This window comes from Actinia tenebrosa, unplaced genomic scaffold, assembly GCF_029948245.1.
Source record: "Actinia tenebrosa isolate PJP-AT-01 unplaced genomic scaffold, QUT_ActTen_1.0 PGA_scaffold13__45_contigs__length_12533684, whole genome shotgun sequence".
Classification (NCBI taxonomy): domain Eukaryota; kingdom Metazoa; phylum Cnidaria; class Anthozoa; order Actiniaria; family Actiniidae; genus Actinia; species Actinia tenebrosa.
This window is the reverse complement of record NW_028292573.1, coordinates 9989850-10016556: the sequence shown is the minus strand read 5'-3', so window position 1 is coordinate 10016556 and position 26707 is coordinate 9989850. Positions and strand designations below refer to the sequence as shown.

General features: G+C 37.9%; 6 protein-coding genes and 1 pseudogene across 6 annotated transcripts; 4 read left to right on the top strand and 3 right to left on the bottom strand.

Moving 5' to 3' along the window:
* Nucleotides 1-221: 221 nt before the first annotated feature.
* On the top strand, nt 222-2872 carry LOC148911811 (uncharacterized). Its single transcript, XM_089028615.1, has 4 exons — nt 222-1484; nt 1556-1629; nt 1911-1971; nt 2678-2872. Exons 1-4 carry the CDS (start codon nt 1443-1445, stop codon nt 2822-2824), a joined length of 324 nt encoding a protein of 107 aa, XP_088884741.1. The 5' UTR covers nt 222-1442; the 3' UTR covers nt 2825-2872.
* LOC148911807 (acid-sensing ion channel 4-B-like) lies at nt 2722-25303 on the top strand. The gene is made up of 7 exons (XM_089028607.1): nt 2722-2744; nt 21420-21671; nt 22064-22217; nt 22612-22689; nt 23410-23593; nt 23773-23864; nt 24521-25303. The coding sequence occupies exons 2-7, from the start codon at nt 21492-21494 to the stop codon at nt 24676-24678; spliced, it is 846 nt and encodes a 281-aa protein (XP_088884733.1). The 5' UTR covers nt 2722-2744; nt 21420-21491; the 3' UTR covers nt 24679-25303.
* On the bottom strand, nt 3001-4210 carry LOC148911810 (DNA endonuclease RBBP8-like). Its single transcript, XM_089028614.1, has 3 exons — nt 4103-4210; nt 3869-4028; nt 3001-3421 (listed from the first exon to the last, which is right to left on the bottom strand). The coding sequence occupies exons 1-3, from the start codon at nt 4163-4165 to the stop codon at nt 3267-3269; spliced, it is 378 nt and encodes a 125-aa protein (XP_088884740.1). The 5' UTR covers nt 4166-4210; the 3' UTR covers nt 3001-3266.
* Nucleotides 4969-13265, top strand: LOC148911809 (uncharacterized). The gene is made up of 14 exons (XM_089028604.1): nt 4969-5913; nt 6127-6364; nt 6774-6882; nt 7015-7118; nt 7365-7480; nt 7835-7908; nt 8081-8358; nt 8487-8638; nt 8889-8973; nt 9230-9429; nt 9574-9666; nt 9753-9969; nt 10225-10311; nt 10542-13265. The coding sequence occupies exons 1-14, from the start codon at nt 4969-4971 to the stop codon at nt 12266-12268; spliced, it is 4425 nt and encodes a 1474-aa protein (XP_088884730.1). The 3' UTR covers nt 12269-13265.
* Nucleotides 12865-14311, bottom strand: LOC148911808 (uncharacterized). The gene is made up of 2 exons (XM_089028609.1): nt 14056-14311; nt 12865-13718 (listed from the first exon to the last, which is right to left on the bottom strand). The coding sequence occupies exons 1-2, from the start codon at nt 14309-14311 to the stop codon at nt 13252-13254; spliced, it is 723 nt and encodes a 240-aa protein (XP_088884735.1). The 3' UTR covers nt 12865-13251.
* On the top strand, nt 14578-21368 carry LOC116307483 (uncharacterized). The gene is made up of 4 exons (XM_089029127.1): nt 14578-15619; nt 16186-16305; nt 17340-19296; nt 21365-21368. Exons 1-4 carry the CDS (start codon nt 14578-14580, stop codon nt 21366-21368), a joined length of 3123 nt encoding a protein of 1040 aa, XP_088885253.1.
* LOC148911806 (tektin-1-like) lies at nt 24978-26269 on the bottom strand (annotated as a pseudogene).
* Nucleotides 26270-26707: the final 438 nt, after the last annotated feature.

Here is a 26707-nt window from a genome sequence, read left to right as displayed (position 1 = left end):
TTATCTACTTGCTTGAAATGGCGATGCAAATTAAAGAGAAGGCTTTTTATGAATTTCGGGCATCGAAAGTACAAGTGATTAGAACTGCACAATTAAGCAATAGAAAACTTTTTCCGTGTTTACATAGCCTGATAGCAACACGAGGGGAGGTTGGGAGAATTCGAGACGGTTATACAAACCCGAGACGTAGTCGAGGGTTTGCATAACTGTCGAGAATTCTCCCAACCCCCCGAGTGTTGCTATCAGGCTATGTAAACACAGAGAAAAAAGTTTTCTATTGCTTTTATAAAATAAATACTAACGAAAAACATTACCACTTGCAAGAAAATAAATCTTTATTTGAATTTGATTCTCATATCAAAATACAAATTCTCCATACATCACGAACTTCGATCGTTAGCCAATCAAATTTTGTGTAATAAACGACGAGGAGGCAAATGTGAAGCGAGAAAGAATCGCTAGCTATTTTAAACATTTATCATTCTAAAACTTTAAAACAAATACAAAGAAATGTCCAAAGATTGAATAGAAATCTTAATAAAAGATTTCAGAATTGATTATCTTTACGAAAGTGATCAAAAGTGGATAACAAGTGTCACTGTGAATGGAATTCTCGGTTGAAAGAAACGTGGTTTTGCTCAATTTGACAGCGAGAAAACATGGCAGCGAAGTTGATTGTTTCGTCTTGCCTCGAGAAGATATTTTGTGGAGCTGAAGAGCTATCGCTGGAAAACGTTTGAAGCTGCTGACTGTTTCCTTGAAATACTTGTATTCTTTATCGGGCGGTGCATTTAAATCATGAGAAAGCACGCCGCTGAACAACCGAAGCTGTCCTGACGGAGGACGTGTGTTGTAGCTCCTGAGGGAATTCTCTTTGCGGTGACCAACGAGAGATTGTCATGATATTACGATCAGAAAGACCTGCATGAGACCATAGGGTTATGCCTGTGGCCCTGACACAAGTCAAAATTTGGAACTTCGTCTTCAAAATACATTTTTGGGGGCGTTTTTTTCCTCGAAAGAAACTGTAAATTTTTAATTTTTGAACTTGTACCGGGAAAACACGAAAGTTGTGACGTCACAACTGTGTTTACATACCCTCATGCAAACATGGCTATCAACCAATCACAGCGTGCGTACTATTTAATTTATTTTATAATATGTCATAGGATATTTTTACTGTTTTTTTAATAAAGGCCATAAATAATAACAGTAAGTAATGAAAGGGTGGAGCTGTCGGTGGAGGAGGGGGATTACCGTACTGCTAGATAAGAAGATCATCTTGCTTCTTTCTCGTTCTTTTTCCTTTCCTCCTTCCTTTTCTTCCTTTTTCTTTTCATTGCATTTTCCAATGGGCTCTCGAGCTCCGGCATGGTTCATCTACCGATGCAGGGATACCTGTGTATTACCCACAAGTCGCCTTGATCTCGTAGAATTTCAAAATGGCGGACGAGACGTACGAAGCGATGAGATGCTCTTTCAAGGTGAATTATAACATATTGAAACTCATTATACGTACTATAAAATTTCCTAATTTATTACATTGGGATTGCAGAAGCTTATTGATGAAGCGAAAGATGGCGAAGTTGCCATGGAATTAGCTAAACTATCAGCAACAATGACAGAAAGGTAAGATGAAAACTAGTTTGATAATATTATTAAGCACTTAACTTTGCTTTGAAGTTTATAGATAAACTTTATTTAGGTAGGATAACCCTTTGGTAAACGAGACTGGTATCCAGAGGGGCCATGCATATAGAATTTGTGACCTATCTACATAAAACTACTTTGGATTTTTAAGGTGTCCGAGCCATGCAGATCGTTTTAATCTATGGCTACATGTGCATATTGACCAGTTGCAATTAAGCTTATAACTTAAGATTTAATGTAAAATATCATTTTTCCTTTAGTGATGTGGAAAAGAAATATGCAGCAGATCAGGCATTCAGAGATTTGGTGAAGAAAAGTCTGGTAAGACAAATATAGTATGTGGTTATCAAATGTACTCTTGTTCCATGTCTTTTCTGATTGGCTGAGACGTAAAAAAATATTGTTAAACTTAATTTCCAAAACTCACTGCATGTAGCCAGCTTTCTTGTTGCTATCCCTTAAGATTTTATTAATATACCCTGAAACAACTTCTGGGTTGATAAAAGTCAGGGCACAGCTATCTCACAGATCGAATTGGAATTTATAATGTTAGGTTTTGTAGAGGGAGGAAAGCCAATGAAACAGTGGCATAGTGAGAGTAACAGAGAGATTCCTGCAAAATCCACAGCTAGCCTGACAAAAAATGCTAAAAAATTTTTAGTTAGGCTTTTGGCGGTTGCCCCATTAACTAAGCCCATGCAGAAAACCAGGAGAAAAACCTTGAATCAAAAGGGAGACCTAACAAACTGAGTACTTACAGGGAATGCTGAGTCTGGGAATCAAACCCATGACTCTAGAGGCAAGTGCACTGTGGCTATGCCTCCCTTGATTGCCAAAGATTCCCCATCTGCAGGATTGAATATGATTATATCAAGTTCACAGAGAATTTTTCAGGTTTCAGTGAACAAAATTAGGCATGACAAATGACAATATTGATTGCTTTTATGTTCTTTTATGACCTTCACAATTTTCAACATCTACCAATAATTTGATTTTTAAGAAAAGGCTTGTGCAAAAATTTTTTTAGTTGGAGAACAAAGATGTGAAAAGATCAGAAGAACTAATCAGCTTTGCCATTGAAGCCTGTCAGCAAGGTAACACGACGAGCTTTGCCCAAGAAAAAAAACCTCTGTGGGAGATATATTTTAGGTGTGAAGTAACGTCCATCATGTAGTGTACGTGTTAATCCTGTTGTCAATATAAGGTATTTTTTGTAATCAGAGATGGCGCACTGTGTGATATTGATTATAAGCACTTTCATAACCCTGAACCGGTAAAGTAGCCAGGTTTTCTTTCATTTCGCAGTTATTATGCCTCAGGCTAACTTGAGAGGAATTTCGTTTTTTATAAATCGCGCGCAGATATTTTAAACAAACTTCCCTTGCTACTAAATATATAAAACCAAGATTCCTTTTTTAGTATTTTATTACAGTGAATTAATCATGACAACGTTTGCCGCAGAAATTACCTAAATCTAAGTACAGAAATTATAAATATAAAATATCAGTTTGACAAAAAGATTCTACTATACCGTAAACCTCCAAATATAAGCACGTCAAGAAATACATAATGCCAATAATGCGGGCCTATATTTGGAGGTTTACTCACATCAATTTTTATATATCTTCTTGTTTTTCTTTCTCTTCTTTCTTCTCTTTCTCCTTCACCTCCTCCTTCTTCTCTGTTTCGAGGAAATCAAGTCTTCTCTTCCTCTTCATTCTCCTCCTCCTTTTCTGCTCCTCTGTAAGAGGCGGCAGCGGTTCATTTGTGGCTGTAGTAAGAAAATAATGGATGTCGTTTATTCATTTAGCGAAACAAAATTCATTTAATATCAAAAACCTTATCCTCTTGTTCCCTAAAGTATATAAAGTCAAGAGTTTTATATTAATAAGATAATATTGCAACCGCTCTATGAATCTCATACGCGCACAAAGTCCGAGCACAAAGATTTCAGCCTCCTTGAACAAATGCTCTAACTGGTCACGTGGCTTAAAAACCCGCCAAAAAATTCAAGACGCTACATCAAAATCTATTGTAGAATAAATATCTTTCCAAATCTATTACAGGCTTAAATTTAGTACTGTACATTGGTAATGGATAGGTACTGATCAAAATAACAAAAACATTGATCTAAAGGAGTATATTTCTCGCACATTCATATTCCAGTCGTCGACGATTGCGACGCGCGGCATGAAGAATTGATACGGAAAGGACTTACCATCGATCATCATCCCCGATGCCAAGATTTCTGGAGATGTGGGGAAGTCGATGCTCCAGAAACCTGGGGGTGTTCTGGGTGCAGGCCTGTGCTCTGATCTGTGCCTGCACGAGGTCTGTACTCGCCTCTCCCTCTCCTCTTGACTGTACGACGCATAGTACTAGAAAGTAGATAGTTATGTTTTAGCAGGTGCGAAAGATTCATTTGAAATCATTATTCAAGATATATACTTACTGCTTCGCAATCCCTACATGTGTATGCGGGATCCCGCCATCTTTCTCTACCTCGTTTAGGCATACTGCATGTATCTTGAAGAACGCCGCACAAATAAAGTGGCGCGACTTTGTTTATGTACTTTGTAGGTAGGTTCACCAATATAGCCGAACCAATCAGAAAAGACTGTGCATTGACAGTATCCTATTAATCGCATTATGCAATTAGAAGAAAGCAGTCTTTATTTTGCCTCCCGGAAGGGATCTGTTCATCATCTTGGAGTTTACCACTCCCAGGAACAATGCAACATTATAAAAAGTGTTAATTGCACCGTGCTATGTTTATTTTTGTTAACAGAGAGGTAGCTGGGCTGCGTGGGAAACATTATTATAGACAACGGCAAGGAAACCCAATTTCGTGTGCAATCTTGAATTAAATGCATCAATACTGCTAAACTATGTACGCGTAAATTATCTGATCATTATGATTATTGACTGACGCTTTGTTTATTATTTGTACGAGAGTGCCATGAAAGACTAGTTTGCAATTTGCAGTCCCAATTTTGGGTGGAGACCGGTTTCATTTACTTAGACTTCATCTTTGGTCAACTTATTAAGTCATTAGTTTGTAATCGATCTTTGACTGACTTTTATGTGACATAACAATGAACTTATGTTTATAAGCCAGTGTTTTTTCTGGTCAGCGGCACCCATAACAACAAGAAGTAAGTCGAAGAATGAACAAAGCTGAGCAAAGTACAACTTTTGCTGGTGTGAAATGTTAATATTTTTCAATGAAAATATAAGTTAATACACGACTGAGGCGGGAAATTCAAGTTCTATTTGTAAGATGACCTGTTCAAACGCAGCATTTGCCGCCGAAAAGCGATGGCGGAGTGTTCTCTGTCCGATGCTTTTCGGCCCATTCAAGTGCATGGTGCTTCTCTTGATCCAGATAAGCAATGGTTCTTCCTGGAAAAAGAAGTATGTGGAGTGAGACCGCGAGATTACGCGAAAAATTACATTTTCACTCGGTTCCCTTCCGAAATCCAGTACATACAAAGAAAGGAGTTGTATGTTCGTAGGAATGGCGACACACGTACCTTGGAAGTTAGTAATTGCCAAAAGCAGCCAAGTCATGTATACGTTACTTCTACTTTTGGCCTTTTGGTTGGCATTCTGCGCCAGCGCGAATTTCCGGCGAATGGCTTCGAAGGGTCATATTTATTGAAATCTGCTTTCCGATCTTTAAACATGCTTGATTTGGAGTCGGAAAACGATAAAACGCCGTCTCAGAGGGAAAACACGACGTACATATCTACCACTTTATACACAGTTAAGCTCAACAACCTAAGTGCACAGATAGCAAAGTTAGAGGAAGAACTTGCCCATTACAAGAAATCAGCACCAGAAATGCAAGTTCCCGCCATTTCTTCCAGTGCTGATGAAGTTACTAGAAATGATACCCTTGGCTCCACAACTAGAAAAAAAATGGTAGCACTAAAATGTGAGAATATATTTTCGTCGTTGAAAGACATTTGTGCTAAACATAAAGAGTCAATTTCGTCTGTTCTCGGACATTTCTATGTCACTGGCGCAGAAAAGGAAAAGGATGAAGTCAGGAATATAATTTCAGAGGTTTTCAATCGCATCTTGGAATCAAAGAGTAATAAAAATGGAATATGGGGATTTTTTTCAGACGATGTCTCGCATAAAATTTTGTGCCAAATGAGGGTACCTGACTGGGCACTTTTGTATTTCAAGCTGAAAACTCGACTACCAGATTCTGCTTGGCAAACCATGCTGAATGTTACACATCTTGGAAGAAGTGGAGTAAGCTTTTTTTCTATTATGCATATTATAATTTTCTTCCTTTTATTTTTCCTTCCTTAGTTCATTCCTTCCTTTCTTTATTTTCTTTATTTCTTTCTTCCTTTCTCTTCCTTTCTTCCTTTTTTTCTTTCTCTTCACCTTCATTCCTTTCAGTCAAAAAAACTCTTGTCTTATACTAAGTTTTCGTATTATTGTCCTTCTATTGTTATATAGAGAAATTCAGACACACCAATACTAATCACCAAAAATCAAGTAAAGGCAATAAAGGCCCTGATCTTCAAGGTGGTCCGCCAGACACTGAATGTCAACAAAATGAACACCAGTTTTGATGCTTGCTGTGTTGATCTCCCAACTACTCTTGTCTGGGCTATAAGAGAACACAGACTATATGCTTCATCTGATCAGTCTGAAATCGAGTTCAACATAAAGATTGATGGCCGACCTCTTGGAGGTAATTATTCCTTAAACTGAAAGTGCAAAAAAAAAAGAAAAAAAGAAAAACAACAACACATAAAACAATAGTGTTTCATGACTTGCAGAAACAGATAAGATAGGAAAGATGCCACTGTATCAATGTGAGTCCAACACCAATGTGTACTAATACTGCATTGGCCATAATTATACTGCCAGCAATAAACATGTTCAAAATCGATAGCACCTGTAACCCATTGATATTATGATATAACATCATAATTTAGAAATTATAAAATATTGACCACATGCCAGAATTTGAGGGTGGATCAAAACCAACTTTGTCCATTTTACATTTTTTGTTAAAACCTAAATTAAAAAAGCAGGCCATGTACATAACATTTTTATGTCTCTATTGATTTTGAATTTTTCCTAAATATTTCTCACAGGGAAAAGTCAGGTTGCAGTGGGTGTTGTGCCAATAGGGTTTAAAGAGAAGTCATCTGAAAGTGCCCTTTCTGTTTATCCCATTGCAATTGGCAACTGCGAAGAAAAAAGGTATGAATTGCATGAATACAACATTTTTAAAGGAAGGATTAAGGGGAGAAAGATAGAGAGGGATGGATGACTGTCATCCATGACCATTCATTACACAGAAACTCCTATTAACCTACTTCTTTTGAAATTTAGGGAGAGCTTGAAACAATTACTTGCTGTTTTGAAAGTCCAGAAAAACCAGATTAAAAGGCATGGTCTTTTAGTGGATGGAAAGAAATACAACTTGAATTTCACAGGTTCTGATCAAATTCTTTAGAGTTATTAACTATGATTATGCATGTCTCAAAAGAATTACAAATCATCTCTATTATATAATACATATCTTATCTCAGAAATGCAATTAACGTTTTCTTTTTTGTTTTCTTTACTATTTCTACTCCATATTTCTACTAAGAAACATATGTCTCATCAAGTCTGGTTAGACAATCATTTATAAAGTACTTATATCCTACAATGTTAATATATATATGTTTTCCATGCAGTTACCATAGACTACAAAGCACTGCTCATTTTATTGGCAAAGCCAGAAGATGAAAACTTTGCTCTTGGTGGAAAGGGTCTCTCTTGCCAGTTTTGTGCTTTCTGTGATGCAATAAGGGTAAGTAACTAGTTTTCTGTACTGATTTATCATAAACAAATATAAACAAGAAACATAAGCAAGATGACTTTTTTCATTTACTGGTCCAGTGTGAAGTGCATACTTCTAATTTGCACCAACACATTTGAGGTCAAGCTGGTTGGTTTTACCAAATAATATTGCTATTTTAAAAGCATGCTTTGCAGCAAATTTAAAGCATATAATTATGCAAACCCATTAGAATATGATTATACTTTTGCTTGTTGCATTGCAAAAAAATGCTCTAATGTCTTATATTTTTCAACTATGAATGACAGTACTTATCACAGATTAAAGTAATTTTTCACAGTTCTTTTATGAAATAAATTTCAACAGGCATGTACTCAGCATGGTGCCAACTTAGATGAAACATGTGTTGGATGTCTAGCATCAAAAGCCAATATTGGCAGGTAACTTTTTTTCTGCTGTGTCATTCTAAAATTAAAGACAGTTATTAAATCAAATATGATCCAAGTGGGCCAAAATTTTGCAATAAATATATTCTGCTGATCCAAACCTAACAACTTTAAGTATTTATATTAATTATAATTGCAATATTTTTTGTGATATCTTCCATTGTAGGTCAAAAGGTATAAGAGATGACCTTACGTTTCTTCTGGAGGAGGATCTGAGCCAGATTAACTTGTGTTCATTGCATTGTGAAATGCGCAATACTGAACAACTAATTAAGTCTTTGGGGTATCTGGCGTACAGGATTGGTTCCCTTGAAGAACTGAATAACACCCTTAAGTATTATGGGCCAGACAACCAAAGAAATTTCTCCCGCATCACAGTAAAGGAGAAACCAGGGCAAGAATGTGCTATAAACAGAACTAATATCAACGTGGCTTCTTTTTCTGGTAATTGAGATTTTTTGTTAGTTTACTCTGGGAAATAAGTCAACCACATAATATGTGGTTATGTAAACAATGGCTAATTTCGACCTTAATATTTTTCATTTTTGACTTTCTATCTTGGACTTTATAAGGTAACACAGAAAGACAAATTCTCACAAACATGGACACAATCGTGATGGCTGCCCTTCCTTTGGAAAAAATGAAAAAATACTATATGTCAAGCAAAGGAGCTGCCAAGGATGAGCTTTTGGAATACATAAGATTTTTTGGTGAAAGAAAAAAGGTAAAAAGCCTTCATAATTAGCACATCATCCAAGCGGTGAAATGGAATGTAACAGTTTGGAGGGGAAAAAACTGCAGGTGTAGAAAGGTTTCCTGTATCAAACAAATATTATTGAAGTTGCTTTGCATCATTAAACAAAACTTAGTATTATTTGTTAACTTTATCAACATTATGTATATTGTGAACCATGGTAGATCGGATATTTGGATTTAACACCATTTGTGATTTTTTTGTAATTTCTTGTATGCAGTACATCAGTGATATTCTGGAGCGAGGGTTCTTCGAGAGAGATTTTGGTACACACCAAGAAGAAGTCAACATCAAAGACTGTCCAGGTTAGAAAATTAAAGGGTTTTTTTAGATTATTTACACAAAATGAAACTGCTTTCTAAGTTTCAGGGCTTGATAAATGTTAATGCAGGATTAACTCTATATGTATTTTTAAGAGTTAACCTAAGATTAACAACTGGGCTCCGAGTTGTTACATGGAATGGAATGAGATTTGTTTGATATTTTATATAGTTACTGCCTTTCTTAATACTTCAGTTTATCAGTTGCTTCAATAGCTGAGTGTCATTTTCTTCTTTTTAGCTTTTGAGAAGTTTTTGCAAAATTCCTTTGACGAATGGGAAAAGAAACAGAAAGAAGTTGCTTCCAAATTTGCTGAAATTGCAGCACAGAATGCTACAGCTGAAGAGCCACGAAAAAAAAAGAGGAAAACTATGAATAACTCATCTCTCGAAAGCTTTTCTCAATATGTAGCAGAGCTACACAGAGAATTTTTTGTTAAGGTATTAATCCATTCACTGAGATTCTGTCGTTTACACAGTGTTCTAAATTCAATTACCAGAAAAGCAAATTTTGTACTCTGGATTAAAAGAGAGCATTGACTGTCATTTGGTTTTATTACTAAGTGTTTACATTCTCTCTTTCAGGTTTGTTCCAAATGGAGAGAAATTGCACTCACCATGAGAGAAACTGTCTTTGATGAGGATGACAATCAGCACATAGATATTCATGATATCAAGGTATGATAATTGTCTGCATAGTGGTTATCAATCACCACTTGCATTCTGTAGCTTTGTTTTCATTGATTAATGTTTTTTTTTTTCAGTGTAAGGAATGGGGATTTCTCCTTAAGAAATTGTTTGGTGTAACCCTTGGCACAGGTGATTATGGCCATTTGACCATTGATCATAGTGCAATGCTACTCCGACATTTTAGGTCAATGTATCATTATTCTGGGCAAGGATTCGAAGCCTCGCACAAGTTGCATCGCCAGTTGTATTCCAGAGCAACAAACCATGATCAGGCAGGCCCTGGAGAATCATGTATGTAGAACTGTCATTCTTCCATCTAATAAAGCAAGTGCATTAAGACCATGAAACAAGCTCAAAGTTGGTATCCCCAAAATAGTACTTATTAATGACTTAATACAACCAGAGCAAATAATCAACAAATGAAATACAATAAATAAAGATGCTTTATTTTTTCAGTATCTACTTTGATTTTGTTTCATGGTTTTACTGCATACATATGCTCTGTTATCATTTATCTTATTCTACTTTAATGTTTTCACCATTAAGTGGACCAAATACTCACCCATTGGTATGCAACCCATCTACTGGAGCTGAGATATACATTCCGCGAAGCAGTAAAATGCCTTGATTCAGGTTAGTGAAAAGTACTTGTTCTCAAACATTAATTTTGTTATGACTTGCGATATGTAAATTAAGATAGTTCATTGTATATGTGTACCATGATAAAGTTCAGACATTGAACATGTCATGTTCAACTGCACTATTATGTATTGTTAGTGGCATCAGCAGCTGGTTCCCATTCTTTGAATATTTTCAAATTGTATTGTCACATTTTCTTTTTCATTCATTTTCTTTTTTTGTAGGAAAAAAGAATTTTCACTTTCGAGGATGTGGGTGGCGTCTTAAAGACCAGAAGATCACTTGGTCTCAAGAAAAGATGGAGTGGATCAGATCCATGGATAGATTATTAACAGACATGTTTGGAACTGATTTCCTTGAATATGAATACGACAAGGTAAAGGGCACACAGGTTTCAAGTAGTCCAGTTCCAGCACCTGGCAGACCTATATCACCACCATCCACCCCATCAAGTAGTCCAGTTCCAGCACCTGGCAGACCTATATCACCACCATCCACCCCATCAAGTAGTCCAGTTCCAGCACCTGGCAGACCTATATCACCACCATCCACCCCATCAAGTAGTCCAGTTCCAGCACCTGGCAGACCTATATCACCACCATCCACCCCATCAAGTAGTCCAGTTCCAGCACCTGGCAGACCTATATCACCACCATCCACCCCATCAAGTAGTCCAGTCCTAACACCTGGCAGACCTATATCACCACCATCCACCCCATCAAGTAGTCCAGTCCTAACACCTGGCCAACCAGTATCACCACCATCCACCCCATCAAGTAGTCCAGTCCTAACACCTGGCCAACCAGTATCACCACCATCCACCCCATCAAGTAGTCCAGTTCTAACACCCTCTCCAACACCTTCGTGTACACCACGTCCCATCAGTCCACCATTGTCAGTCTGCATGTCAGTGCAAATGACTAGATGGGAAATGGCTTCCTTGGCAGACAGGCTCCCAAAGGCTTCTTTTGCTGTTGGTATAATGAAAGTCCTGTATGGTACATTCACAGTAGCGGATCCATATTTGCTAGCTATACGCCCTTGTGAAGCTACCGTCTGTGATGCGGAGGCACTCATTAATAGAGAAAGAGTGAAACGAAAAAAAATTCCAATGGGAATACAGCTTCCTGGCTTTGGAAACTTTGACCTCGATGGGCTGGATGTTTTAAAGAAATTTTGTTTTATTTGTGAGACAAAACAAAAATTGGTTGCTGAAGAGAGGTGGATTTTGAAAGGCAGTCTGAACAAACAAGAGGCGGAAATGGTTAAGAAGGCAATGTGGCACACCGTTTCTTTCAAGCCAATATTGCTAAACAATGGGAAGTCAATTGATCCCCTCAATTACTGTGATCTTGTAGAGGAGCGATATGTTGACAACTTCCTGATTGATATTTGCATTGGAAAGTTCTTGCAGTGTGGCACTGAAAACACCCTGTATATGCCTTCTGAGTTTTTCTGTTGGATGACTTCCAGTAACAAGGATTTTAAAAAAGATCAATTGAAGAGAATAATTAACAGCCGCGACCCTTCTAAAATCTCACAAATAATATTACCAGTCCATTACACAGGCAGAAGTCATTGGGGTCTTACCTATGTTGACCTGACCAATCAGCAATTGATGTTTGATGATGGCATGAAAATCCCAATTCCACCAAATAACCTACAGCTATTAAAGAATGGACTGGATATTCTCCATGACCTGTACCCAGCATCGAGGTTCAAGCCCAAGTTCTGGTCAAATGTTTCCAACCCCACACGGTTTGGTATGCCCACTCAAAGCACACATTCATCTGTAGGAACTGGAAGCTGTGGAATTGGAGTAATTCTAGCTGCAAGAGACTTCATTTTGAAGGGTCCTAGTACCATAAACAATATCAGCTGGCAGTATACTGACATGGACTACCACAGGGCAAGACTTCTAGTGCAGATTCTGGACTGGGCAAAGCTTTAGAGACCTGTAGTCAACAGATGTGCTTGGGTGCCTTGTACACCTGTATGTCTGTGTGATGTATCACCTGGTGTCTACTTGGGTCAGTCATGTAAGCAATATTACTAGGTTTCCAAATATTTGTTTTTTAATGTTACTCTAACTATAAAAGTAGCAAAGCTTTAGAGACCTTTAGTCAACAGATGTGCTTGGGTGCCTTGTACACCTGTATGTCTGTGTGATGTATCACCTGGTGTCTACTTGGGTCAGTCATGTAAGCAATATTACTAGGTTTCCAAATATTTGTTTTTTAATGTTACTCTAACTATAAAAGTAGCAAAGCTTTAGAGACCTGTAGGCAACAGATGTGCTTGGGTGCCTTGTACACCTGTATGTCTGTGTGACTTGTATCACCTGGTGTCTACTTGGGTCAATCATGTAAGCAATATTACTAGGTTTCCAAATATTTATTTTTTAATGTTACTCTAACTATAAAAGTAGCAAAGCTTTAGAGACCTGTAGGCAACAGATGTGCTTGGGTGCCTTGTACACCTGTATGTCTGTGTGACTTGTATCACCTGGTGTCTACTTGGGTCAATCATGTAAGCAATATTACTAGGTTTCCAAATTTTTATTTTTTATTGTTACTCTAACTATAAAAGTAGCAAAGCTTTAGAGACCTGTAGGCAACAGATGTGCTTGGGTGCCTTGTACACCTGTATGTCTGTGTGACTTGTATCACCTGGTGTCTACTTGGGTCAATCATGTAAGCAATATTACTAGGTTTCCAAATTTTTATTTTTTATTGTTACTCTAACTATAAAAGTAGCAAAGCTTTAGAGACCTGTAGGCAACAGATGTGCTTGGGTGCCTTGCACACCTGTATGTCTGTGTGATGTATCACCTGGTGTCTACTTGGGTCAGTCATGTAAGCATTATTACTAGGTTTCCTTTTTCCATTTATGTATTATTACAGAAGAAATGGAATAGATAAAATTAAATGAAATTTACTCGAAGACAACTTTTCCTACATAAAATCTAAGGCAAAGTTTTCCATATCCTTGTGTTTTATATAAGTCCGACCACCAGATGAGGTCATATTCCCTTGTGGGTTTGTCTTGATCAATTTTTAGTTCAGAGCTGCACGTCATGCGTTTTCTCTTACCCCGGGTCATTGCAACCTGTATTGCGTCTTCCGCTGTGAGGATCTCGGGCATTTCTGTGTCTTCTAACTCTTCGTGCCCACTCCAGTTGCAACTCTTTCTCAGCGGTACATTTTTCGTACTAAAAGTACCTTCTACTCGCTCCAGATTGTAGGTCCTGTACGTTATTTTAGTTGCCGAGGAGCACATAATTGGTGGACGCCAATGTGTAACCTCCTTGACCGCGTTGACCTCGATGTCCCCAATATCTGCAAGCAACTGCTTGAGATACTCCACCGGAACGTGGAGCAGTTCTATTTTGTTCCATTTGGCTAAAATAGGCAAATCAAATACGATTTAACTATAAATATGATAGATTATTAAGCATTGCGGTAATTGTAGCATTGCTATGAATATGTAATGAGGAAAAACAAAGAAATTCACTACTCTGACAGTGGTTTCGATGTGTTCTTAATTTGAATTAAATTTGGGCAAAGTTTTCTTTGATTTTCTCCAAGAAATATTCGTGAAATTGATAAGTAATTTCAAACAATCGAAAAAGTTCGTCCTTCGATACGACTAAAGGAAGAACGCGATCGCGTGTTTGATATATTGATAAACACTCAGTCAGTCCAACGTTATAATCGTAAGTAACAATCAAAAATATACCTGGGGCCTTTGGATGAAGCGTGTTGTTAATTCTTTCAACAACAGTGTCTAACCATAGCATATAGTTCTTGTAGATCAAAGATCGTTTCGACATTCGTTCAGGCTGAGGAATGTCAACTTCACGAGCGTCGGCGGTAACTGAAAAAACTTTTGGACGATTAATGCGAGGGTGTTTCTGCAGCCAGTGTTTTTTTAAGGAATGTGTTGTTCGGAATTGTTTTCCACAAGTCTGACAAGAAATGTTGAAAGGAGGCATATTCTGACAAAGAAACTTTAACAAATGTCAACCGAAACGATGCCTCAATACAAGAGTAGGCAAACTAAACCAAATCGGATGTTAAGGAATCCAAAATACTGCTAATAATGATTGGCTATTGTGTTTACTTGACCAACAAATCAAACCAGCTGTTTAGGTAGTCTAAAATGGTGTTATTTCCGGTGTTTTAGAAAGGAGTTGCCTTTAATTGTCGGCCTAGTGAAAACGCACCCTGATAACTTAGCTTACACTGTGAAAGTATAACTATGAAGAAAGTTAGGAAAGACAAAGATAAGACTGAGAGGCATCTTAAAAAACTAAAGGAGATAAAGCGACTAAAACGAAAACAATGGATGGCCAGGAAGAAAACAAAAGAACGTGCTGCAAATAAGCAGGAAAAAAAAGACAAGCTTTTAAAAGAATATAGCACGGAAATAGCTGAATTGCAGGCAAAAGCTCGCATAACAAAAGTGAATGCCTCTACTCAGGCACATTCTGTTTCACGAGCACAGTCCATTTCTACTCGACCTTCGAATTTCCGTGGTCGTCAAATGGTCGATGCAGCGCTTCAAAGAGTTCGCGAAGAACGCCAGACAGATAGAGTTATTCCTCTAATCCAAAGTCGAAATGAAAACAAGCGAGCAAATCAAAAAGCCGAACTAAAAGAACTAGATCCTGCTCTCATTACAATCACTGAGGAGGCAAGACCGCTTGGTCAAGGCACATATGGCCGTTGTTTTCTGGCAAAATATCGCGGCCTTGTTGTAGCAGTGAAAGAGTATTTAGATAATGATGGTCAAAAGAAACTGCCAGAGTTACAGAAAGCAGCAAGGCACGAAGCTCATATGATACAGAACCTGGGAGATCACAAGGGCCTTCCTTTTTTATTTGGCGTGTGTATAAAACAAAAGCCTATAAAGATTGTCCTTTTATACCACGGAGAACAAAACACCAATGTTACGCTTTATGACGCTACGAGGGCGAATCCTCCGCTGGACATCAAAACCTGGTACGAGATTTTTGGTATGGTTGCTGATGCCTTACAGCATGTACATCAACGGGGCATTATACACAACGACCTTAAATCAAATAATGTTGTGCTGGAAAAGTTCAGTGATACAAGTTACAATCCGGTCATAATTGATTTTGGATGCAGCGTAGAAGTTAGTCTCGCGAGGCGACGATCGCCTAGACTGAACTATAGAGACCATTATATTGCTCCAGAGGTAATGAAAGGTTCAGCGCCGCCTAGTGTAAGCAGTGATGTGTACTCCTTTGGGAAAATGGTGACTTTTGTTTCAGAACGTCGTAAGCTTCAAGTACCGCAATTAGTATACGAGTGCTTATCGGACAATTCAAATAAGCGACCATCATTATTAGACGTTAAGGCCAGTTTTATGATATAGTTTGCTTGTTTCCATTCATGATATATAATCATTCTGTACTTTATTACACTGTTGTAGGTAATGGCTTGAATCGTGCTATAAATGTTTTTTTCTTCAATGCAGTTACTCATTATTTTAATACCGATAATTTGTTTCTGTGTCAAATAAGTTAATTTGATATTCTCTAGATACACATTTCATTATCTACTGATGTATATTTTTGGTTTGTTTGATAAAATTTACAACAATCAAATGATCGAGTGAATAATGCAACAGAATCAAATCATCACGCATTCCAAACATGAGCTTTTCCAAATGGGCAAATAACTAGTGTATTGATGATGCGTCAAATGACATTATACGGCTTTTGCTGTCAAACACCCGTGGTGTTTGTGTTGATTTTAGGGGTTCATATTCCAATTAACTTTAGTTTACGAGCGATTGAATCGCTCCTAAGCTCATTTGCATATTTTTTTCTCTTGTGCAAAGCTCGTCATGATGACTACAGCGAGATAAACGTTTTGGACCAAACTGATCAAGACTCCTCTGATGTGCCAAATACAAACCAACCATCAAGTGACGAATTCTTACCAGCTACTTCACAAAAAGGTATTGATGTTATACGTTTATTTGATGATTAGATTATATAATCTTTAAATGTTAAAGTCAAACTGCATAGATAAAAGACTGAATCTTTAACAAGCGGCTGATTTGCACATGATCTAGCTCCCCTATTGGATTTACTACCAAGCATTAGTGTTATTGAAGCGAGATTAAGTTAGAGGTACAAATGATTCTTTTCTATTTCTATCTTAGCCTCGTTTTCACCGTTACTTTTAAGAAGGGTGCATTATTAAGTAATCGGCTTATGGTTGCCATTAAAACCTCAGTGTTCATTCAGAAAGGTTCATTCAAAGAGTTTATAAAATCATAGCTAGAGATAACTCATTTAAAACGCCAAAAAGAATTTACTATGTTCAAATGGATATTGCTGTACATTTTTGTCTCCAAATCAATTCATGACTGTGGTCATCCTGAGATAGCATGGTATCCGGCAAAACATGTTTGTCAAGTTAGAGAAATACAATTATAAGTAATTTATTTAATATGTCTCTTGGGTTTTTTATTTTCGATTTATCATTTTTCTTTTACGAATTATAAATTGTTGTTTTGCTGACTTAGAAATTTATATTTTATTTTCAATGGAAATCATTTATTTTCAGAGCAAAATTTGGGTCAAAATTATACATTTAGGGACCGGTCATTATTTAAGTTGGAGGTAGGGAGGGGGGGTGGAGGAGAAATTGTCAGTGACGCAAAAAAATTTCAAGGCCCCCCTTTGAAGGCATCCAAGTTTATCGAAAACCCCCCATGGATTGTAGTAAAAAATTTAAAAATTTTCCCTAAAAGTCATTTTTAAATTTCAAGACTTTCACTAGCAAAAACTTCAGGCCCCCCCCCCCCCCAATTTTTTCTCCCCCCCCCCCCCAACTTAAATAATGACCGGTCCCTTAGCCCATGAGGTTTTTTTTACTGACATTTTTTTTTCTAGTATTATAATGGTTTCAGACTTTATCTTATACTATGTTGCAGTTATACAATGCCGAATGAATAAAATACATCGTATTTGCTTATGTTTAAAGGAGACGGAATAAATAACTTTGAGGAAGAAGATCAAGTGTTTTGGGATGACAAGTTGGACAGTGAATCTGACCATGAAGAGATAAGAGGAAATGAAAGAAGGAGATTGGTTGAAACTTGGGATATTGATATCGAAGACGTAGAAAGAGATTTTGAACAATCTAGTGCAGAAATAAGCGTTGCCGTCGAAGCAAGTTCCCGAGTGACCCTTATTAACTGGATTGCCTTGTTTGTGTGCTTTTGGTCTGCATACTTTTCTGTACCAGACCGAGGCATTGATATTCTCCTCGCCTTTTTTAAAGCGATTTTTCAGGTTTTGTGTGAGCTTTCGCCAATCATTTTCCCAACCGCAGTATTGGTTTTCCCGAGCTCCTTCAAACTCTTGAAAAATTATCTTTCTTTTAAAGATAAGCATTCAAAGTATGTTGTTTGTCCGAAATGCGACACCCTATACCGTTTTCAAGACTGCATAACAACAAGATTCGGGCGTGTCATTGCTAAACCATGTTCTCACATTGCTTTTCCGAATCACCGTCAATTGTTTCGCCGCACACCTTGTGGAGCGGAATTGCTTAAGGAAATTCGTTTGAAAAATGGACAGACGAAATTGTACCCACATAAAGTTTATTGTTATAAAAGCATCAGAGACACTCTAACTCACTTTATTAAGCGACCAGACTTTGTACAAAAATGTGAGATTTGGAGAAATCGGAATGTACCGGACGATATTTTAGTTGATATTTACGATGGCCAAGTGTGGAAAGATTGGCAATATTTTAACGGCACTCCTTTCCTTGCCCAGCCTAATAATTATGCTTTTATGCTGAATGTTGACTGGTTTCAGCCTTTTAAGCACAGTGTCTATAGCGTTGGAGTCATATATATGGTCCTCCTAAATCTTCCGAGAAAAGAAAGGTACAAAGAGGAAAACGTAATAATAGTTGGGGTAATACCTGGTCCACACGAGCCCAAATTGAATATCAATACGTACTTACAACCACTTGTAGCCGAATTGAACTTATTGTGGCACGAAGGCATCCAAGTTCGGCCTCATGGGAGTAGAACAGCAAGATGTTTTCGAGCTGCCCTCCTTTGTATTGCTTGTGACATTCCTGCACTAAGAAAAGTTTGCGGTTTCTTAGGATGTACTGCTCACCGAGGGTGCTCAAAGTGCACAAGATTTTTTCCCGGAGATTTTAGTAGCATGGATTTTTCAGGTTTCGAAGATGACGATACACCAAGGACAAATGAAGAGCACCGAAGAGAGGCTCAGAAAATACTCAATGCAACAACCGCTGATGAACGAAACCAAATTGAAACTTCCACTGGAACAAGATATTCTGAACTCTTACAGTTGCCTTACTTCGATTGTACTCGTTACCATGTTGTTGATCCTATGCACAATTTGTTTTTAGGGACAGCAAAACATTTAATGAAAAATGTATGGCTAAATGCTGAAACGCCAATTATTTCTAAAGAAAATTTGAATAAAATCCAGGAAAAGGTAGATGACGTCAAAGCACCATCATTTATTGGGCGTCTCCCGAAAAAGATATCAACATCGTTTGGAGGATTTACTGCTGATCAGTGGAAAACATGGACTCTCTTGTATTCTGTATTCTGCATTTGGAATATCGTTCCAACAGATGATTTGGAGCTGTGGAGGTTATTCGTATTGTCCTGCTTTCACCTTTGCTCTCCACTTATTACAACTGAAGAGCTACAAGAAGGACATGATTACCTAGTGGAATTTTGTAAATCGTTTGAAAAAAGATATGGAAAGGAACGTGTTACGCCAAACATGCATCTACACCTGCACCTCAAACAATGTATTTTAGATTACGGGCCTGTATATTCATTTTGGCTTTTCAGCTTCGAACGTTTCAATGGGATTTTAGGAGCGTTTCGAACTAACAATAGATCTGTTGAAATACAAATCATGAGAAAATTTCTCCAAAAGCATGAACTAAGAGATATCCCTTTACCAGAGAGATTTCGAGAAACTTTCCAACCAGTATTTCAACTTCTTCAGGAGGCACAACAAGTAGGAACACTTGGCGAAAGCATCCCATCAATACCATCAACACTTAATCTTTCAGTTGGTCAAGTACTACGTTGCTTAGAGTGGAGCAATATGAATGCATACTCATGTTTTTCACCTCGATCCATTGATGTTCTTGATGATGACTATACAGAATATCTCTTTAAAGCTTATGAAACAATTTTACCTCAACACTCGGTCATTGAATGTGTTACCGATACGTTTGAGAGAATTAGTACCATTGGATATTCGGGGACAAAGCTAGGGTCCTCTGACTCTAGACTGGAACGTTCTTCCTTCATTCTTGCAAGTTGGTGTGGCCAATATAGTGGCAGTATTGAGACCGATTCATTTGACTTGCGCCCCGGTGTTGTCGATTTCTTTCTTAAACAAACCATTATAATTGATGGCAAGCAGGAATCATTGTGTATGGCAAAGGTTCGATGGTATCAGCGACATCCAGAAAGACACAGGATTGGCAGACCACATGAAATTTGGTGCAGAAACTTGTTTGAAATGGAAGGGCCCTCTACATTCATTCCCATACAAAGGATACACAGCCAGTTTGTTGCTGCTTACGATGTTATTGACAAAGAAAGAGTATTAATTGTTTGTCCTTTACAACGTAAATTGTACGGATGATGGAGATGACAGTAAAGTATCATCCAGGAAAAATATTCAAAGCTATCAAAAATAAACTGTTTGAACTGTGCATCAGTAACTAGATAGTCAAAATGAAAATTGAATGAATTCTTTGATGAGTTTAAAATTAGATGAATTAAAATAATTATGAATGAAATTGCATATATTGCCAATAAAAAAGATGAATTCATATGTTTAGACTAAACAAAATTGATGCTTCAAATAATATTACAGATGTTAGCGGTTTGAAATGCAGCTGAGGTTAATGGGTTAATGAGTTTTCTTATTGTCACTGGAAAAAACGCATGTACGACTTACGCATATTAAAAATACATCGTCCGCGTTTTTTCCTGTGTGTATCAACGCATATAACCTCACTTTCATGACATCAAAGCAAAACAATGATTGAATTAATGTGGTCGCAACATTGATGTCATGCGTTAGGAGAAAAAAATTGACACATATGACTGAGATGGACCTGCATGCACTCCCCCCTCGTAAGTCGTAAAAACAAGCCAACATCCATCATAATTCAGTTGAAAAATTATTGAGTTGTTTGAAAAGTTTTGATTGCAATAAATTGAAACGGAAACCTCACATCGGATATACTCAGTTTGGGGTATTGTATTTGCTCCCCAGGTAAATATGGGGCAAAGCCTAGTGCAAAGTTGATTTCATATGTGCCCTTCATTTGACAATAGGGCAAATATAGGGCAAAAACGGTTATCATATATCCCCACTGGGTAAATGCGTCTAAACTAAGGGCAAATATATAACATATTTACCCATGTGTTCAGATGTATGGCAAAGCAATGGCAAATTTATTAGAAATTTACCCCGACCTTTGCCTGCATAGGCAAATGTATGGGCAAATATAGAGCACCATATTTGCCCAACATTTGCCAAGCGGACATATGATGACCAAATCCATTATTTCGTCGAGTGTAAAAAGGCGTTCCAACTGGAGGCCATTTAAAATCGAAGGCAAATCAACCTAAAAAAACACACAACAAAATGAAATCAAGTTTCAGTGGACGGCAAACGATAAAAGTAGCAACTTTGTGTGCGCTTTTTTATCCTAAGGCCCTGTCTACACGTATCCGCAAATTTTTGTATCCGCAAATTTTTTTTTGCGGATACGGGTTGCGTCCACACGTGTCCGCAAATTTTTGTGTTCGTATCCGCAAATTTTACGAAAACGGATACGTGTGGACGGTGAAAACGATTTCGTGTGGACGCAAACATTTTCGTATCCGCAAAAAGTAATTTCCGGATACAAAAATTTCCCGATACGTGTGGACGGGGCCTAATACTTCTCGCTACCACAATTTAAAATTTCTGTAGCTGAATCTAGCGCGCATTTCGTAGGATCACGATTAACATCCATTTTTTCTTCTAGCACGGCAACTGTTACACTTTCAATGCCGGGGACAACGGCTCGTCCATTCTGCGCGTCCGTGCGTCGGGTAAAATGCAGAGTTTGACGCTTCGATTGGATTCGGAGCCCCATGAATACTACGGGCCTTTCAGTTACGATGCTACAGGATTCAAAATTGCTGTTCACAACCAGGGAAATCATCTTGATATAGAGGAAGAAGGATATGACATCTCGCCAGGGTTTTACACAAGCATAAGGATCAAGAAAAATAAGGTTCGTCGATGATCTAAACTATGTAATCAAGGATAGTGTTGTAGAAGTGTGTACTCTCCTCTCACTTCTGGGTCTATTAGGTCCGATCCCTGAACTTGGTTGGCATTCCATGTGAGTAGAGTTGTTAGGTCTCTTTCTTGATTCAAGGTTTCCTCCCTCTGCCAAACAAAACACCTTAAATTCAATTCGATCTGTTTGTTAATCGTGCCCTAATTTTGATCATCGCAAAATGTCTTTCAAATTTCGTTCAAATTCAAGCTAATTTTTTAACTAGTAATCCAATCTTATGTACGACCGTTTAACGGCTGTGCAGTTAAAACCGAGTCTCTATTTTTCGGGAGTCAAAAAAGTCATACATCAAATGCTCTAATGCCATGTTACATGTGTAACAGGAGATATCTCTGCCTCCGCCATACCACTCCATGTGTGGATCACGTGAACTGATCAACTACGACGAGTACTCTAAAGCGTCTTGTCGCCAAGAATGCATCAGCAAAATCCTCGCAAGGGAGTGTAACTGCAGAGTGCTTTCCATGGTGAGAAAAGGTAAGAGGCATAGTATACACTACATAATGCGTTACAAACAGTAACGTCGCACCAGCTAAGAAGAGCTGTCGAGATTGCCCAAAACAAACATAGTTTTCATTGTCGACTCGTTCTATTGTATTCATCCAATACTCCATTTTACATCGTTTAGTGACCACGAGTAATGGTTTCAAGCCAAGGATGGAGTTGCTGCGCATGAGAAACTGAATTCTTTATAATGCGCGGAAACTCCAATCTTTACATTTTCTTCTACTGACTTCTTTTAAACTGCTTTCAACTTTTTAGGCCAACCTTAGTAAATATTAACTTTGGAATACCTAGTTGTCATCTTCCCTCAATCAAAAATATATAGCAACTGAACTTAGCTCAATTTTGCGACATTTTTGAATTGCAGGGATCAACGTCACAAGATTCTGCAGTACCGATGAAATCAAATCCTGTATTTTTCCCGCGTATCGTAAGTCTCTACTGAGTAAGTCTCCAACCGCCAGCTATGCTAATGACAAGCATTTGCCGGCTATGAAGTAATGGCGGTTTTGTAAACTAATATTTTTTATTTCAATATAATATACCCGCGGCCATGCAGAAAGAGTAAGATGTAAAAAGTAAAACATTCCCCAATGGACCTGAGCTTATAACGATGTAGAGTATCGCGCAATTCCGGAGAACTCTGAGTACGAAATTGGTCAGGCTAAGTGACTCGTACCCAGTCGTCACTCACGTTTCTCTTCCTTACCATCCTTGATACAGTCGCTAACTCCCTTCAACCACAGCGCAAGATCAATAACAGCGTAAAAGAAGCGACTGGGTACGAGTCCTGATGTTATATCACTGACTGGGCTGACATCACATGCAGACGTGCGCAGTTTATTTAGGTTTGTTCCCCTAATGCAAGCGCAATCATTCTTTCATGACTACGTCCTGTCTATAGTTTCGAAATATAAAATTGGATTGATGGGGGAAAAAAAGAAAAGAAAAATAAAACAAAGTAAACAAAGCCGACATTTTTGTCGGTTACGCAAGCTGAGCCGACATGACTGCGCGCTGATTAATTTAAAATTCATTTTTATTGTTTTTTTTATAGCTTTTTGATTTACTGAGGGTAACGAAATTTACCAACAGTCTTGTAACATGCTTGGAACATTAGCGTATTTCAAATTTGACATAATCTCTGTCTGTCTTTCTCTGACAGGCCTTGACACAACTGTGTGCGATTGTCCACAAGAGTGTGAATCAATTTCATATAAAGTCCAGCTATCTGCTGCCTACTACCCATCAGAACATCTATGGGACACTATATTACCTTTGATGTTCAACTTTACTGGCTTGAATGCTAGTATTCCTCAACAGAGACAAGAATTACAAACTTTTGTCAGGTAAGAAGCGTCGTACTAATACTAGGGTGAGAGATGAGGCGGTAAGCCGTGTGGGATAGGCTCGGAAATCAAATAAGAACATGCGTAATAGGGTGTGTACACGTGCGTATTTTGGCACGTGACATTGCTGTTCTGGCGTTGTAAAATGTCAAAATCTTACTTTATAAATATTCTAACAGGAAACGCTATGCCATGGTGAGTATATTCTTCGAAACCCTTGACACGGATGTCGTGCAGGAATTACCGTCATACACTCTCACTAACTTTTGGTGTAAGTATAAACTTTAACAGCGTATCTCAATCACACGCGCGAAATCGTACGATATTCTGTCACAACAAAATAGTGTTTTGGTCGCAATCAAAGTGTTTCCATAACATATCGAAAAGCAAAGTTTTTAAGGTCACGTACCTATGGAATGTCACAAAAACGCCTTGATTGACGTCCACCAAAGCCTACTTGCGACAGAAAATTCTACGCTTTCGCGCGTAGAAGCACTGTAACTTGTAAAAGGTTTTCATAAAGGATATTGGACTCGAGTTATATGCGCATGGGTACTTAAGTATTGCACATGAGTCATCGTTGCAGACCAGGTACTGCACTCCTGTCACCATACACGAGGCATTGCATATGGGCAATTACACAAGAACATGGTGTCCCATGCAAAATGTTAGGATTTACAAGTTTGCTATGATAAGCGGTTTTCGAATGCGCACATGCTCGTGGGCCCAAAATCAAACGCTCATATATAGGCATTTATGGTTAGCTATTGCAAATAAAATGTTCACACATCATCTAGTGTGTAGCAAACCGATGAGTTCCTTCAATAAGAGACTTGTTTTTGTTCTCTGCTCTTTAGTGCACAAATGTTGTTTTGTGTAGATGTCAATGCAAGTTTACCAAGAAAGAAAAATGTGATTTCTTTACAGCTGACATTGGTGGAAATATGGGACTGTTCCTTGGATGTAGCATGATGACAGTGTGTGAGTTCATTGACCTAATGCTGATGATATGCCTGAACAAGTGGAGAAAGGCGCAACAAGTTGCTAAAAAATGCCAAGTGCAAAACTTGACACCAGCAAGCTAACGTACTGCTAACACAATCCAAGTACATTCAAGACTTGCACAGTCACTTTGATATTGCTTTGTACGTTATTTTCACCTCTTGAATAATCAGCTCATAAGGAAATATTTGTTTTACTAAAAGGTGGCCAGGATTTGTCCAATATTCACCTCGGGTGAGAGGTTTAGGGAACTGGAAAGGATAAGAGCTTTGGAAAATTAATCTCCTTCAATATAACTATAAACTGTTCCTGCTTCTCTACCAAGAACCCTACCAGTTCTTCAATCCCTAAATATCTCATTTTTCTAGAAGAGAACTAATAGTTGCCTTTGTAAATAATGCATTTATTCGCACTTAAGGGGATTCTTACATCTGTATATTACACTTTATATTCAATAATCTCAAGGTGTCTTGAATCTTATTTTATATATACTCAATGTTACCGCAAATAACTGATCTTATCTGCAAACATTTGTAGTATTTTTCAGATGCTCATGTGTAAATATAAAAAAGACAATTTTCATTCAGAATCTCTGAAACAGAAAAAGGATATAATGCCATGAAAGACATTTTATTTACCAGTATTTACAGTGGACCAATTATATGAACTAATTCAACAGATATTATTAATAAAGATAAATAACAATTAGTGTGGTAGATGATTGATTTGTTTGCGCAGCTCCACACACTGATCTCTGTCAATGAACAGAGTGTTGGCTTTGATGTCAATATCTTCTTCCAATGACAGCTGTCGTCGTATCAAGGCCTTCAAAGATGCCTCTGCGTCAGCAAGCTTTTCTTGTAGTCTTTCCACATTGGTGCTTATTTCAACAACTTCACTCACAAGCCTGTACTGGACACGATCACGGCAGAGCTCTATGTTTGGTCTTTGAGTTCTGTTCTCAATGCGAGTCTGAGCTACCTTCATTGGTGCTGTTTTTAGAGCAATGGCTCGTTCAGGGTGGCAATATTTTCCTCCATAGCCTCAATTTCTTCTTTCACCTAAAATGATAAACAGAATAGAAAAGTTATCCTGTTAGTGAGTTGTTTTTAAAAACATCTTAGGGGAGGTATGTTTCTTTTTGGGGGGGGGGGGTGGGGGGGGGTGGGGGGGGTGGTGGCTGGGGTTTTGGGTGCTAAAAATTTGAGCTTCATGGAGACTCAAACCTTTTTATTTTGACAAGAACCAGTTCTTTTGACTAAATAAGAGGGTAATGAATTTCTTACCAAGAGAAAGGGAGAGAGCTACAACCACTCAAAAAAAGTTTACTGCAAATCCCCCAGGCCTCTCTCATGATAAAAAAAAATTTCCTTAAGGACTCAGTGTTGTTTATGAAGTGAGGGGGGGGGGGGGTGGCTATGTACTGTCCCCTACCCCCCTCAAAATCAAAATCGTTTAATAAAATATTACCTTAGCTAAGTGATCTTCAAGTTTTGTCTTTGCTTTGAGAGTTTCTTCAATTCTGTGCTCAAAGGCTAGGTTTACAGCTCTGCATTGCTTCATAAGGTCATCTAGTGTCTGCATCAGGATGCCATCAATGATGCTGCGAAGGTTAGATGCAGAGTTGTTCTCATGCTGTGCCTTCAGGAGATTCTTGTTGGAGAACTCTTCCATTCGTCAGGTGTGACAGAACTGAAAATAACGATATCTTATTTATTTATTTATCCAGAATAATTAACTTTGTTAACTAAGGACACTCCTCCCCCCCCCCCCCCATCCAAAAACTGTTTTAGTTAAAATAATTAAATAAAAAATTGTACTCACTTTTTCTCAATCCTTAACAGGATCCTTTGCATAGCCAAGACCTTGAGACTCATTATTTAATGTTACACAAGTATTGTCAATGTTAATGGCCGTTGAAACTTGTCTTTTCTGTCCTTCTGCAGGTAATATTTGCTGAGCGCAACAATCTATTGGTAAAAACATGAAAAATAACATCAGGAAAACTGGGTTAAAAATGGTGGCCAATCATTGGAGAATATCAGGCCTGAATTGGAACTTGTCTGGTGAAATATTTCCCTTACTAGTCATTTTGACCATTGACGTTGAGCC